At 31.5% G+C, this 16,514-nt stretch overlaps 1 protein-coding gene across 1 annotated transcript; it reads left to right on the top strand.

Moving 5' to 3' along the window:
* The first annotated feature begins 1,203 nt into the window (after positions 1-1,203).
* Positions 1,204-10,486, top strand: LOC111991854 (probable disease resistance protein At5g66890). The gene is given in 7 exon segments (XM_024023665.2): positions 1,204-1,592; positions 1,595-1,766; positions 7,679-8,079; positions 8,497-8,858; positions 9,152-9,363; positions 9,460-10,283; positions 10,285-10,486. Coding segments are annotated over 7 exon segments (2,349 nt in total). The 5' UTR covers positions 1,204-1,253; the 3' UTR covers positions 10,324-10,486.
* Positions 10,487-16,514: the final 6,028 nt, after the last annotated feature.

Genomic DNA, 16,514 nt, shown 5'->3' on the forward strand with positions numbered 1-16,514 from the left:
CCAAATTCCAAATGAGCCAACATCAATTTTGTCTCTAGGGAACTTATAGTTTCGTGGAAAATCTTCAGGACCACCGTGCATTTCCAAACGAAACTCATGAAAATCTGTAGGATCACCAGGAGAAACCTCGCTCAAATTTTTTTGGACTTTAATATCAACACATAGAGCAATTCCTGTCCAATTAGTATCATACTGATGTAGCGGGATTGAAACATATGACCCGATATAGAGAAATTCCTGTACAAAAGTATTATACTGATGTGCATTATACTGATGTAGCGGGATTGAACATATGTCATATGACGACCACGATTCTGATGGTCCGTGGTCATGGTCGAACCACGTTGGAATTTCAATTTGATTTAACACGCTATAAAATTCTTCACTTTCACGAATATGATCCTGTAAAATATTAATGCAAAAGTAAAAAGATGTTCAAATTATTAAAAAAAAGTGTAAAAAGATGTTTTCAATGCATGCATGTTTGCGAGAGGAAAACCTCCATGTAACTTTGCCACAATGGCTGGAAGTGTATATCTGGCAAAGAATTCTCAATTATTTTGCCTCCATTCTCGAGCAAGCTGTCCAGCAAAAAACCCTCGGTGATTTTTCCTTCTTCATCCTCAAGAAAGTTAAGGCAATTAATAAAAGTCAATCCTGCTTCACCCGAATTCCAGACAACAGAGTTATTTGAATCATTTTCCAATGAAGTACATCCTCGTGCCATTACATACTTCGTACTTAATGAAAGACATGACAACGATTGAAGCTTGCTACAATTATCCAAGCAAAGAAGTTTAAGCATAGAAAGTTGTGAAATGGCATCAGGCAATCGTGTAAAATTGTTTTTGCTCAGATTCAGAGACCGCAGTGAGGATAAGCTACTAAGATCAGGGAGTGTCCATCTGACAAATTGCAATCACTTAGATCAAGAGATTTTAGAGAGCTTAATCCTGAGAATGACTCGGGTAACAGCAGGTTGCGGGCTCTGGCTCAGGACGTTGAGCATAGAAAAATCTATATGTCCATAAAGCAAGGGAGAGCCCGAGTAAATGGCATGATTTTGGTAGTTGAACCTTACATCCAGATAGAGTAGGATTTCAAGAGATGTCAAAGCACAAATGGCACTAGGAAAACTCGAGGTAGCAATCTTTAAGATTCAATACAGGAGCTAAATGTATGATTGATGATGTAGTTGAGAGGTAGTTAATGTGTTGCATGACACATTTAAGAGTGTTGGAAGCGATGCCCTTATGTTCAAGTCAATTCTTAAAAGCCTCAAACACAATCTAGATCTTATAGATCCAGTGGTTAAAGACATAACACGATTAAACAAAATACTTGATGACCGAGAAGAGGAAACAAAGAGCTTGATCGAAGATATGAGGAAGGCCAAGGAGCACATTGGCATGTTGGACAACCAAGAGTTGGACTCCTCTTTTGAGAAAGAACTTGCAGAGTTGAATGAGTCCATTGTGACATTCTTTCAGCTTCATATCCCAGCTCAGAACAGAAGGGATATATTGCAGATTTTGGAGAAGCAGAATTTTCTTTGCAAGCGAATGGAGTCGCTAGCGATTAAAAGTGGGGCAACTCGTGTGTGGTTCCTCCACCCCCGGATTTTACTGTCGGGATGGATCTGCCTTTGTTGGTGTTGAAGACGCAGCTGCTGAATGAGAAGAGGCAGCAGATTCTACTGACTGCCCCTGGAGGATGCGGAAAGACCACACTGGTGAAAATGCTTGGTCATGACCAGGAAATTAAAGGTATTTGATCTCTCTCTTCTTTTTTGTGTATGTGATTTTATATGCATAATTGGCATGTGTTTGCATATTCTTAAAGTTATTTATTGTGCTAGTATGTGGATCTTAGTAAACTGTTAGGTACTACCTAAAACAAAATACGTATAGAAGTTTGTTAAAATGCTATATAAACAAGAATGCTACACATTTTTATTTTTTAAATCAGATGAGAAAGAAGTACAATGCTGTGTTATGGTTTAATGAGCACCTGACACACTCATGCATTACGACTGGCAATAAAATACTCAGTAATCTTAAGCTACAGTCGTTTATATCACAACTACTGCATTTGTACTAGCAGTAAAATACTCAATAATCTTAAGGTACAATCGTTTATGTCACAACTAGCAAACTCAATCCTTCTTCGAATCAACTAATATATCAGTTGAATTCTTAACAAAGTTCATTGTTGAATCTGAAATTGAACTATTGCTTGAATTTTATAAGCACTAGTGGCGGATCCTGCACGTGATAATATTTTTAGGATAGTCTCATTATTATTTTTTTACAACTTGTTCTAATTTAATAAATAGTAATGTAATTCGTAATCATATTTTCATTTATTATAAAAACAATCACAAAATGTAATCTTTATATATATATATATATATATATTAGTATTATGCCCGTGCGATGCACGGTTTAATTANTTAATTAATTATAAATTTATTATTTTTTATTTTCAATAATTACACATGACTCTTGATTAGGCGTGCATCGCACGACTATATGATAAAAGTTGGGCTTAAAAGCCAGTGGTTGTGCCACGTGACTTCACCCAAATTGTAGAAATTTTGTTAGATTTGATTATATATATATATATATATTGTTCTTATCTTCTTCTAAAATTTCTAAGTTGATAAAAATTTCAATTTGAATACAATCCAAATTCTTCATCTAATTCTTTTATTATTAATTTATCTATAATTCTAAGTGATTTATTTTTTAGCAATGGAGATTTACTTCATTTATGATTTATGAGTTCTAGCATTCAGGGGATTAGAATTTTGGTTTCACCTAATTGTTCATATCAACATTAATTAAAAAAAAAAAAAAAACAATCATAGTACATGTATACGATACTAATATCAACCTTGAATTCTTTTTTTTTTTTTTTAAATGCCTCATGGATAGACACAAAATTATAATTGTTTTATTGAATTTTTTTCTATACATCTCTATCAATTTTTAGATAAAACAAAAACTTAGTTGTTGTTATCTTTTGTTTAAGTTACATATGATTTTTAATTAAACCGTGCATCGCACGGGCATAATATTTTTTTTTTAAATGAAGTAACCTTTTACTTTTTTTTTTTTTAGAATACTTTGTATTTTAACATACACACAAAGGAAGAGGGGAGAAAGTTTTTAAAGAAACTAACAATGGTGTATATCCAAATGAATGCATATTGTGTAAGATTAAGTTTTTATTAAAAAAATCATATATAAGTCCAAAATTAATTGAATGGAATATGGTAGATAACTATGCAACTAATAAAAAAGGAGATGCTTGAAAAACATAAGGGGAGTTTGCATAATTAAAACTCAATTGCATATTTAAATGAATAACCTTGAATTCAATAATTAAAAAAAAAATTTATTTAAACCATATTTAAGTGGCAACCTCAATGTAATAGTTAAGAAATGCAATCATAAATTTGCATGATCTCAAAAATATAATGAATATATATTTAACTAAAGTTTTTTGTTTTATATTAAATTATATATGATATAAAAGTTGAGCAATCATAGCTCTTCCATGTGTCATACCTGTCAATAACATTTTAAGCTTGACATCTCCTTTTTGTATAAATCTTCCATCATCTCTTCTTCTATAAATTGGATATCCATTATCATCAATTGTCTCTTGTTGTAGTGAATGTGATGAATAGATTAGGATTACCTGGCCATCTACATATTTCCATGGCATCTTGATAGTTTTGTATCATATATCTTGGTTCACCTGTAAAAGTTGCAGGGAGAACTATTCTTTTACCAAGTGATTTATGACTTGTGTCACCTCTAACAACAGCATCACGCACGTTCTTGTACAAATCTGCTCTTAATTGTGGCTGTTTTTTTGCATATAAACCTTAGTCTTTCTTCTTCAATATCTGTATATGCATCAACTATGAATTGTTGGAAGAGTCGACCACCACAGAGAGTTGTTTGTCCTCCATTTCTTCGGTGTTGAATCCTATATGCGTAATAATACCTCACTGTAACAATTTCTCGCTTTATTTTTCTTCTTCCTTCATTATTGAAATAAGGAATGCCAATGTAGAAACCATCTTTCTCCAAAAGGAAACAGTATTGGATACTGCATAGCCATAAATGACAGATGTAGATCACTAATTCTTTGTAGTCCATCACTTTGAGTTTCTGCTATAATACCTCTTTCTCTGTTTGTGTCTGTGAGGTCACCAACAATTAGTGCAGACTTCTGAAGAAGTTGGGCGTTGTGCTGCCTTGCATTTGTTTCTTTCCTGCCTTCGTCCTTCAATAATTCTTGGAACAATCTTTTCAAATGTTTTTATGCTTACTATATGATTTTTTTTTTTTTTTAATAGACATACACTTAGGTGGGGTTTGGATACAAAGTCTGCGTTTTGCATTTTCAGCCGTGAACAGTGCACCGTGCACTGTTTACGGGTCCTACAAATCTCACTTTTTAGCAACTTTTTCATTAAAAATGGGTTCCACGGCACTATTCACCCATTTAAAAATTATTTTGCTACAGTTTTTTTAGTTTTCAGTTTCAGCAAAATAAGTTCTATCCAAACAAACCCTTACTTTATGATAACAATGAATTAGAGATAACAATGAATTAGAGTCCTGATTAATCTAATATTCATTTAGAAATTATAGGAGAAGTAAAATTATATATATTTTTTCTTAAAATCTAAAAATTTAATAAAATTTATGTAATTTGGTGAAGCCACATGGCACAATCACGGCGTCTAAGCCCAACTTTTATTATATATAATAATATGATATATATAATTTCTATTGTACCAAAATCAAAATAATACATTTTTTCTCAAGAATTCAAAGGTAATTTAGTGAAATATTAATTTTTAATAAAATTTATTTCTAATATTTTTTATATCATTAAAAAGTATATATAATTTGGAAATTATTCTTTTAGTTTTAAACAAACTTTTTCAAACCCAATTTTTTATACTGCACAATCAGAAATACCAAGAAATGTATCTAAAAAAATTAATAAAACTCAAATAAACTACAATTCAAAATAATAAAAAAAGAAAGGGAAAAATAAAAGATTGTAACTCTTTTTCCTTTTAAAAAAACCAAGGGTACAATTCCAAAGGGGAAAAAAGTAGAGAATTGTTTTTGAAAAACAAGAAGTATTGTGTTAATTTTGCTATAATCTAATGTTACATCTAATCCAACATGTGAAAAATGAATAGATAAAATAAATAATTTGAAGCACAAAATTGAATTTGTTTTCTTAAAAATCTCAAAGAATACTCTAATAAGATAAGGAAGATAAAGAACAATATAAAATATTCATAAACGCTTAAGGCAATTGCTCAAGCATCTAAGAACATCGTATAAAAAGGACATAACAATCCACTACTAATTTGTTAAACAAAATGTTTACAAACAGTGAAAGTAAACTGCACAAAAATCATTGTCTTCAACTACACAAACTATTCTTAATTAGCTTATCCAAATTATTTTGTTGTTTTTCAAATAAATTAAAACCTGAAAACAACACAAAATTTGACATTTTATAATCTGATTTTCCTCAAATAAGATCAACAACAAACACCATTCATTAAAAGTATTTAGTGTGGTAAAGAAAATGATAAAAAAAAAAAAAAAACATACTTGTATTAAGGAACACATATGAATTAGTCAATAATATTCATCAATCTAAGGTAAAGATGGAAGAAAAATAAAAAAATTTCAACAAAAAAAATGAAAAAATAAATTTGAGAGAGGAATATGTATAGACAACGATTTTATTTTGATTTTTCATTGATTTATTATTTAGTTATAACATCAAAATTAAAGTAGATGAATATGTAAAGTTAAAACCGTCTAAAATGAATTTGTAAAGCAAATATTATTTTCTATTTAATATTGTAAAAAAAATTAGAGGTAAAAATAAATATGAAAAAGACTAATGGTATGGTCAATGACGTAATAGATGAGGTGGCTTAATAGGAATGTAGTAACAATAAATACTACACTTCAACTTATATATATATATATATATATATATATATTTGTTTTAACAGTGAAAGTAAACTGCACAAAAATCATTGTCTTCAACTACACTAACTGTTCTTAATTAGCTTATCCAAATTATTTTGTTGTTTTTCAAATAAATTAAAACCTGAAAACAACACAAAATTTGACATTTTATAATATGATTTTCCTCAAATAAGATCAACAACAAACACCATTCATTAAAAGTATTTAGTGTTGTAAAGAAAATGATAAAAACAAATACTTGTATTAAGGAACACATATGAATTAGTCAATAATATTCATCAATCGAAGGTAAAGATGCAAGAAAAATAAAAAAAATTTCAACAAAAAAAATGAAAAAATAAATTTGAGAGAGGAATATATATAGACAACGTTTTTATTTTGATTTTTCATTGATTTATTATTTAGCTATAACATCAAAATTAAAGTAAATGAATATGTAAAGTTAAAACCGTCTAAAATGAATTTGTAAAGCAAATATTATTTTCTATTTAATATTGTAAAAAAAAAAATTAGAGGTAAAAATAAATATGAAAAAGACTAATGGTATGGTCAATGACGTAACAGATGAGGTGGCTTAATAGGAACATAGCAACAATAAATACTACACTTTAGCTTATATATATATATATATATATATGTTTTATATATGTATGAGTAATTGGAATGCGATCACACATGAAAATTTGAATTTCTATAAGTGATATTAAACTACGATTCATAAAAATTAAAAAAGTAAAGGTGAAATTAAACTACAGTTTGAAACAAATTTATGTCTCATTAGGTAAGATATGATAGGCCTTTGCTAATTATGTTCATTATTTGGTGTTAAGTGTTAACCCTCTGTGGGTTCCAATTAGCTCAACTGGTAAAGTCTCTGATGGTTGTATAAGAGATCTAGGGTTCAATCCCCGCCTACACCAAAAACTGATTGGTGTCTTGGTCTAATAATAAAGAGCAATTATCAGGAGTGGACGCCATAGGTTGAAACTCACTAAAAAAAAAAGTGTTAACCCTCTTGACAGTTATGAAGCACTGTTCTTGGAACATTTCATCCTCTGCATTTATTGCCTTGGAAGCATAGTAAGAAAGAAAATGTAACATACACACACACCTCTTAATCTTAGCTGCGATTGAAATTGTGTGTAATTCACTTCATCTGCCCACCATTATTATCCATGTTTTCAGTTTACAATGTTATAAGAAATGAAATGTGCCTCAATGGCAACTTTCTAACTGGATTTAAAAAAAAAAAAAAAAAAAAAAAAGAAAAAAAAAAAAAGAAGGTAAAGGTGAAATTAAACTACAGTTTGAAACAAATTTATGTCTCATTAGGTAAGATATGATAGGCCTTTGCTAATTATGTTCATTATTTGGTGTTAAGTGTTAACCCTCTTGACAGTCATGAAGCACTGTTCTTGGAACATTTCATCCTCTGCATTTATTGCCTTAGAAGCGTAGTAAGAAAGAAAATGTAACATACACACACACACCTCTTAATCTTAGCTGCGATTGAAATTGTGTGTAATTCACTTCATCTGCCCACCATTATTATCCATGTTTTCAGTTTACAATGTTATAAGAAATGAAATGTGCCTCAATGGCAACTTTCTAACTGGATTGTTTTTGGGTAGGAAAATTTAAGGACAATATTTTTTTTGTCCCCGTTTCTAAACATTTCAACCTGATGGTCATTGCGCGAAGACTTTATCAATATATAAGTGATCAGGTGCCCGAGTTCCAAAGTGATGAAGATGCAATCAACCAGCTACGGGAAGGACTGACCAAAATTGGATCAAATCCTATATTATTGATCTTGGATGATGTTTGGTCTGGATCAAAATTCCGTCTTAAGAAGTTTATGTTTGATATTCCAAATTACAATATTCTGGTGACCTCAAGAACAGCACTTCCAGGATTTAGCTTTACATATTACTTAAATCCATTAAATGATGACCATGCAATGATGCTGCTTCATCACTCAGCATCTCTGCAACATGAGAGTTCTAACATTCCTGTTGAAGCCATCAACAAGGTGCTTTGTCGATCTTGCATAAATATTCAGATGAAAAACGCTTAATTTTATTTATACTTTTCACCATTGGTTAAGGTACGTATATGCATATGAATGACGAAATACTATCTAGTTTTGGTCTTGATTAGTACATGACACCGTATGTACTCTATTCCCAACCAAAAAAAAAAAACAAAAAACAAATGTATTTGCCAAAATCATGCTTTCATACTTATACATACATTTGAGCTTGCTTGTTTTGTTTTGAACCAATTGTTCCCAAAACTTGAGTGAAAAAGGAGAAGGATAAGAAGGTCCTACTAGCCTTGTTTCATATTTCAAAACAATTCATGTGGTTTGAGTTACTATAACATTGACCAATATTACCCCTGTAGCCTCCAAACTATGACTGATTTTATTTGGTTCCATAAATTGCAGATAGTGAGAGGCTGTGGCGGGTTCCCACTGGCACTCGAAGTGATTGGTGGATTACCCAATGAGAACACTGTTGAGGCCTGGTGCAGTATAGCTAAGAATTGGTCTAATAGTCATTATATTTTCAATTCTAATTCTGATTTGCTTGATTGTCTTCGAAAAAGCCTAGAAATTTCAGATCATGAGGTCATCTTCAAAGAATGTTTCATGGATCTAGGTTCATTTCCTGAAGACCAAAGGATCCCTATGGCTGCCCTTATTGATATGTGGGCAGAATTACATAAACTAGATGAAGTTGGCAACGATGCCATTTACAATTTACATAAAATTGCCACCCGGAATCTGGCTAATCTTGTGAGGAAAAGGTATACTGACTCTTTGTTTCTATGGTCTGATATTCTTGTAGCCTCTTTCTTCATGTAACCATTGCTAGTTGCTAGATATAATTAGTAAAAAGTCTGTACACAGCGTTAGGCACAAACTATTGTAATGTCCTATAAGTTATAGCTTAATTAACTTCTTATGGCAATAACATTTTATCATAGATCATTTGAGATATACTTTTCACATTTGAAGAAAGAAATTTTTAATTTTTTATGAACCATTTGAAGAAATAATTTGAACCTTTTCCAACTTATAATTTTTTCCCAATCACCAGGAAAGATGCAGGTGAGATCAACAAATATTACAATGAAGACTATGTCACACAACATGATCTTCTTAGAGAGCTAGCTATATATGAAAGCTGCCAGGGGCCAGAAAGACATAGGCAAAGATTGATTATGGACATAAGGGGAAACACTCTACCAAGTTGGTGCACAGAACAGGATCAGCAACCCATCAATTGCCGCTTGTTATCGATCTCAACTGGTTTGTTCATGTTTCCCTCTATCACACATGCACAAACACGCATGCACACAATACATGTTGAGTGCCCTCTCACATCGTATATAATACTTTTTGCAGATAAATTCTCGTCAACTTGGTGCAACATTCAAGCACCCAAAGTTGAGGTTCTAGTTCTGAACTTCCAAACAAAGAATTACAGCTTACCTGAGTTTGTGGATACAATGGATAATCTCAAGGTTTTGATCATCACTAATTATGGTTTCTTTCCTACTGAATTAAGAAATTTTCAACTACTCAATTCTCTACCTGATTTAAAGACAATCAGATTGGAGAAGGTTTCAATCCCTTCCCTTTTCAAGGCCCCTGTATCGTTGAAGAGTTTGAAGAAAATATCCTTGTTCATGTGTAATATTGGTCAGGCTTTTGGGAATTGTACTATCCAAGTTTCAGATGCATTGCCAAATCTAATGGAGATAAACATTGACTATTGTAATGATCTTGTGGAATTGCCTGCAGTGCTGTGTGATGTTATCCTCTTGAAAACACTCATTATCACCAATTGTCATAAACTGTCTACACTTCCCGAAGAGATTGGAAAGCTAGTGAATTTAGAAGTGCTCAGGCTTAGGTCCTATACTGATTTATGTGAGTTTCCAGAATCTATCACAAGCCTTAAAAAGTCTGAATCTATCATAGGCCTTAAAAACTTAAGACTTCTCGACATATCTGATTGCCTAAGCATTAGACACTTGCCAAAAGAGATTGGTGAGTTATGTAAATTACAGGAGATCCACATGAAAGGGTGCTTGAGCTTGCGAAATGAGTTGCCACCATCAACTACAAATCTTGAGCAATTGAAGCTTGTGATATGTGATGAAGAGAGGGCTAAGTTTTGGGAGCCTATCAAGGAAGTTCTTACCAATCTAGAGGTCAAGGTGGCCGAAAAAGGATATCAACTTGACTTGGCTTCTCAAACCATGATTTTTGAGAATTATTTCTTTTTGGAAAATTTTGTAGGCTTGTCAACTTATTATCATTATCTTCTACTCCTTGTTTCTTTTTTCTTACATTTCCGTCAGATTGAACACATAAAAATATATGTATCAGTAGAAAATTTGATTGTTTTAAATCCTAGAATTATGTAGATTTTTGTGTTTCCTTAATTTTATGATTTTATCTTTTGGGAAGAAAATATTGGTTTCATATCTAAAGTTTGTTTGAAATCAGACAAACATGATAGGAAATCAACAGAAAGTAAAATTGTTTTTAATAATTTAAGGACCATACAAAACTAATAGTTTATAAGAACAAAAATTCAAATTCCATGCAAACTTTAATAATGAGACAAACTTTGTTACTTTGTGCTGGTCTTTGTTTTAAAATTTTCATTCTTCGACCACCCATTGGTTTTATCTTGGTGAAGAAGAAGAAGCTCTTTTCTATACTACTTCCTGTCTAATCTGAATTTCGACAGCCATTTGTCTAAATTCATATCATACGAAAACAGATGATCCATCCACATAACTGGAGTCCACTGTAGTCTGTATATACATAATTATGAGGTTTTTTTTTTTTTTCTTGGTCATTCTCATAAGTCATAATGAGTTGCCTTTCTTGACAAAAATGAAAGAGAGTGTTTATGGACTTACTCAATAAAGATAATAATAAAAAAAATCAGTTGCCTTTAACAAGAGTAAAAATAAAATGCTTGATTCTCAATTTGTCAATTGGTTCGTCACTTACAAATGGGTCGACTAGTTATGAAAAAGAAAAAATATTTATGTACCATAAGATGACACTATGTCTTCTAAAACCACAATACATAAATAGTGGTCTTCTAAAACCACAATTACTCGATCCAATGCAGGGAATCTGATAGGAAAAAAAAAATGCCAAAACTAAAATAATAATAAATAAATAAACAAGTGAGAATTATATTTAGTAAGCCTAACAATGCCAAAGTGCTCAAAACACAGAGACATAGATCACAAACTTTACTTAAAAAAAATAGTGGACCGCCCAATAAAATAGATAAATAAACTAAAGTATTAAGGTAGTAAGTTAAAAAATAATGATTCCCACTCATCCACCAACAATCACTAATTATAAATTTATAGGTTATCATTATGATATTAATTAATTATGTCTATGTGTATTAGTCATTCGACAATGTCTTGGAAATATTCTCTCTTTATTCGATTGGTATTGTATAGATTTAGGGATTTTTTTATATAAAAAAATAATTAATAGATCTAAGATTCATTGATTAGATTTGATAAATAATAATTTTTCTCCAAAAAAAAAAAAAAGATTTGATAAATAATGATTTTTAAAGTGATGTCTTGGTTGATTGGGCTAATTTTTGTTGTTGTATGGGCTAGATGTTTTGTTGTTATTTGAAATAATTATGTTGTTCTTGTTGTCACCACTATCGTTTTCTTATCATGTAAAGGGGGAAAAATTATATTAAGGGGGCTAAAAATAATTTTCTTTGGTCAAATTCTAAAAAACTCATAAAACATATATACTCTTAACTTTAAAAATAAAAATCTAGAGGGGCCATGGCCGCCTTGGCTGGCTCTGTCCCTACCTTCCAAATATATATATCCTCAAAAGAGTTGGCAAATTCCAGTTTTCTTTCAAAATAATATTTAAAAAAAAAATGTGGCTCATATTAAGAAAAATATTTATAATTTTTTTGGCTATAAATATAAATTTACCGCCTTAAGAAGCTATATAAAAAATAATAAATAAAAATTGAACTCTTTTATGTCTCAAAGATTGCCCTTTTTTTTTAAGTAGAACAATTGATGACATGACAAATCTAACAATATTTTCATAATTTTTGAGGACATAGATTATGAGTAATATATTATAAAAATGTTTTTTTCTTTAAATAAAAAATAAAATTAGTGGTGATCTCATATAAAAATTGTAGGGTCAGTTTTTGCGGCCCATGCCCAAGGAGGTATGGATTCGGAGCCCACCGAGCCCAAAACAATAAATTTTGTAGAGAGTGGGTGAAAGGGCTAGGCTAATAATGAAAATAACAGTATTAAACAGCAACACCAATGGGAGAAGTTGAATTAATGTGCTCTCGGACTAATATGAGTACTCTGTCCGAAGAGATGTTTTTCATTGATAATCTCAGATTACAATTCTTGGAACTACAACCATCTAATATATCCTCTCTCTCTCCTGTTTCTCCTCCCCTTCCTATCAGAGACACTCTTCCCTTATATAGCATTGCCTTCTTACATCTCCTCCGTCCACTTGTTCATCATCCAGGCACCCATTTGAGTGCATGTCCCATCACCCCACTTCTAGCCTTATGTGAGTGGCGGTAGCTGAGAAAGCACTGTTTAAGAGTCCTATCCACATAAATGCGGCCAGGAAGGTAGGTGCAGTGTATTAAATGGGGTGGTTGAAGTATGCCTCCTTGATATTTCTCTGCTCCCGTTATCTTTATGTGTGTCCGAGGTTCCTCTCCCTCTTGACACTTGTCAAATAGATCGCTTGAACCTCCCATACTCGTGTTGGGTCTAACCTCTTCGGATCCGAGGATTCAGGACTACTCGGACATATGAGCATCTCCTCGGATGGTATGCGTGCTCATCTAAGGCATCCCCCTTTGGCGTGGGCTTCTGACTGAAGGCCTCACCTCCTCGGATGAAGTTTTGAGTGCATGTCCCATCACCCCACTTTTAGCCTTATGTGAGTGGCGGTAGCTGAGAAAGCACTGTTCAGGGGTCCTATCCACATAAATGCGGCCAGGAAGGTAGGTGCAGTGTATTAAATTGGGTGGTTGAAGTATGCCTCCTTGATATTTCTCTGCTCCCGTTATCTTTATGTGTGTCCGAGGTTCCTCTCCCTCTTGACACTTGTCAAATAGATCGCTTGAACCTCCCATACTCGTGTTGGGTCTAACCTCTTCGGATCCGAGGATGAAGGACTACTCGGACATATGAGAATCTCCTCGGATGGTATGCGTGCTCGTCTCAAGGCATCCCCCTTTGGCGTGGGCTTCTGACTAAAGGCCTCACCTCCTCGGATGAAGAGTGTTCCTCATTTAGGGCCTTGGGCCCAATCAGTTGGGTTAGGTTTTTCTCCCCCCACATTAATAATTTATTTATGCATATTATCAAGTACACTAAATAATACATAGTCCCTGGTCTTATCTATATACAAGAAGCAGAGTATATTAAAGAAGCAATAAATAAAACTAAGACTGAGCATCTCCAATAGATTAGCCAAAGCCATTTTTTGGAAAGCAAACCCCAAAAATCAGCCCCAACAAATTCTCTAAAAGAAAAACTTTTCCACTTTTTTTTAAGTTGCTACAGTAGTTCTCTTGATCTAGAGAACATTGTACCAACTCCAAATTAATATTTTATATTAAAAAAAAACCCGGTTGAATAAAAAAAATATTCTTCTCTTTCCTCCTTTCTTCTTTGTTCATCTCTCTCTCTCAAATGTATTAAATGGTAACACAATCAAAACACAAACATAATCTAAACTAGAACAAATTTAATTAGAACAACAAGGGTCTGTTTTGATACCACTTATTGCCGAAAACTGAAAACACTGTAGTAAAATAATTTTTAAATATGTAAATAGTGTCATAGGACCTTGTTTTAAAGTTGTTTTATCTGAAAAAAGTACTTGTGAGTACCGTGAATAGTGCATGAGACAGCACAAACACAAACGTTGAGGAAAAAACGCTGTATCCAAACTAAAACCAAATCTAAAATCAGAACAGAAACAACAAATCAAGGAAAGGGAAAAAGACAAATTTAATTAGAACAACAAATCTAAAATCAGTAGATCAAGAACGTAAAAGCTGATCTAAGCTCCATTGTAACAATAAAGTGAATCAGAATAAAAAAAGAAAGAAGAAAAAAAAAAGACAAAAAAGAGACCAAAGCCGATCTGACCCAACTAGGTTTGCATGCACTTGGTGGTGAGGAGGAGGACTAGCTGCGATGAGTGGATGATCTCCACCAGCCTTCGCAGCGGCCACCCTTCTCTCTCTTGGTGCAAGGTTGGCCTAAACGATTCGGAGGTCTAAGGCAAAATCTTCAAATGGGGCCTTTATGTTATCATTTAAATAATATTTAACTAGCATTTTATATAATAATTTTTTTTAAATCTTTTTTTTTTTTGTTGAGAAAATGCTAAAATTGTAACAAATTTTACTACAAACTGATGTTGTAACGAATGTGATCAGTAACATAAGGCTTACAAAAATGTTAGAGATATTGTGAAATTTACAACATGAGAATCACAAAGATATATAATCAATCACAAAAATTCATTCAAAAATGCATTCAATAGTTTGTTGAAGTCCACCTATCATGCATATTCATTGTCACATTAAATTATAAAAGTTATATAGATCACTGCACACTCTTGTCGCAGTGGTTACTCCACCAGTATAAGTACTTGTGGGGTGCGGGGGTAAAAGCTTGGGTTTAAGTCTCAATAAGGGAGCTTTACACACATATACACTTAGATTAAACTAGAGTATAATTTTTATCTTATATTAAAAAAAAAAAAGTTATGTAGTAAAATTTATAGTATTTTTAACATTTTCCTATTTCAATTACTTGTGATTAGTAACATGTCTATTTGTAAGACTTATTTATTTAAATTTATCTTATCTTTATTTCTAGCATTACTTAATTATTTGGGCTTTGTTAATAGTAAAAAAAAAAATGTAAACTAAAATTTTTTTAATCTCCCAAAAATATTTAAAAAAAAAAACAATTTTTGCCCCCCTAATTTGGGGCCATTCTCTAGTAGGAGGGCCTTAGGCAATGGCCTAATTGGCCTAGGCCTAGGGCCAGCCTTGTCTTGGCAATTTCTATGGGGTGATTTCTCTTATCTTTTTTCTCTTTGTGTTTGACGATAATGAAACAAAAAAGAAAGGCGATGGAGAAAGAAAAAGGAAAATGTGTGGTGTGTGCATATGTGGTGGAATTGTTCTTAATGATAGTATGTTAAGTTTTTTTTTTCTTTTAAAGGAAATTAATTATAATTTAATGAATAATAAGAAATAAAAGGAATTGGTCTAATCCGTGTGGGGGACTTTTTTTTTTTAATGAAATGTATGGTAAGTTTTTTCTTTAAAAAGTAATTAATTGTAATTTAATAAATAATAGGAAAAAAATGATTGGTCTAAACATTTGGTGGACTTTTTTTAATGATAAGTATGGTAAGTTTTTAAGAAAATTAATTATAAGTTAATGAATAATAAAAAATAAAAATCCCTTAAGAAATATTACCATTTGAGAAATATAATTATTGAATTTTTTTTTTTTTTTTTGTGTGGAAAACATAGCTGTTAAAAATTTTAAAAATATAGTTATTGGGAGTGAATAGAGGAAGAATAAAGGAAGATTAAAAAAAATAATAAAGAAATAATAAATAATGAATGAAGAAATAATATTTAAATGAGATAAAGAAAAGATAAAAAGTCTCTTAGAAGATAAATTTAAAAAAGTAAGTAGGTAAAACTTAAATGTCATTATTCATTGTTCAAAGTCCAAACAGTACAAAAATTTAGAAAAATTACTGAAGATGCTCTAACTCTAACAACTTGCACAAGTAGATAACTGAATGTACAAGTGGATGCACAACTAGGTACAGCTGTCTAGCAATAGAAAAACTACCTATATACAAAACTACTTGCAGCTTAGTAATATAGCCTTCATACGACTTGTAGCTTTCGTCTTGATTCTCTAGAACTTGCAGTATGTTGAACCAGTGGCGGAGCCAGGATTTTAGTCTAGAGGGGGCAAAATTAAAAGATGATATTAAAAGTGAAATTAATCTAAAAAATATTAATCAACAATAATAACAAAATAAATAAACAATTGTAAGCAAATATGAATATATTTCATATTATTGAAATAAATAAACAAAATTAACCAATTCATAGCTACTAAAAATTTACAAACTGATGGAGTAAGAATGTGATTAGTGTTACTTAAAAAATATAATGAATAAATGTTTGAAATGATTTTTTTGTGATTTGTGACATGTCAATTTGTAAGACATAAGTTGTAAAATTTGTAGTATTTCTAGTATCATTCAAAGATAAAATACTGTGAAAGTATCATAAATAGTAAAAAGTGTAAATAATGATATAAAATAAAAAAATAAAAAATAGT

The sequence above is a fragment of the Quercus suber genome, unplaced genomic scaffold (assembly GCF_002906115.3).
Source record: "Quercus suber isolate HL8 unplaced genomic scaffold, Cork oak 2.0 scaffold_2, whole genome shotgun sequence".
In the NCBI taxonomy this organism is placed as follows: domain Eukaryota; kingdom Viridiplantae; phylum Streptophyta; class Magnoliopsida; order Fagales; family Fagaceae; genus Quercus; species Quercus suber.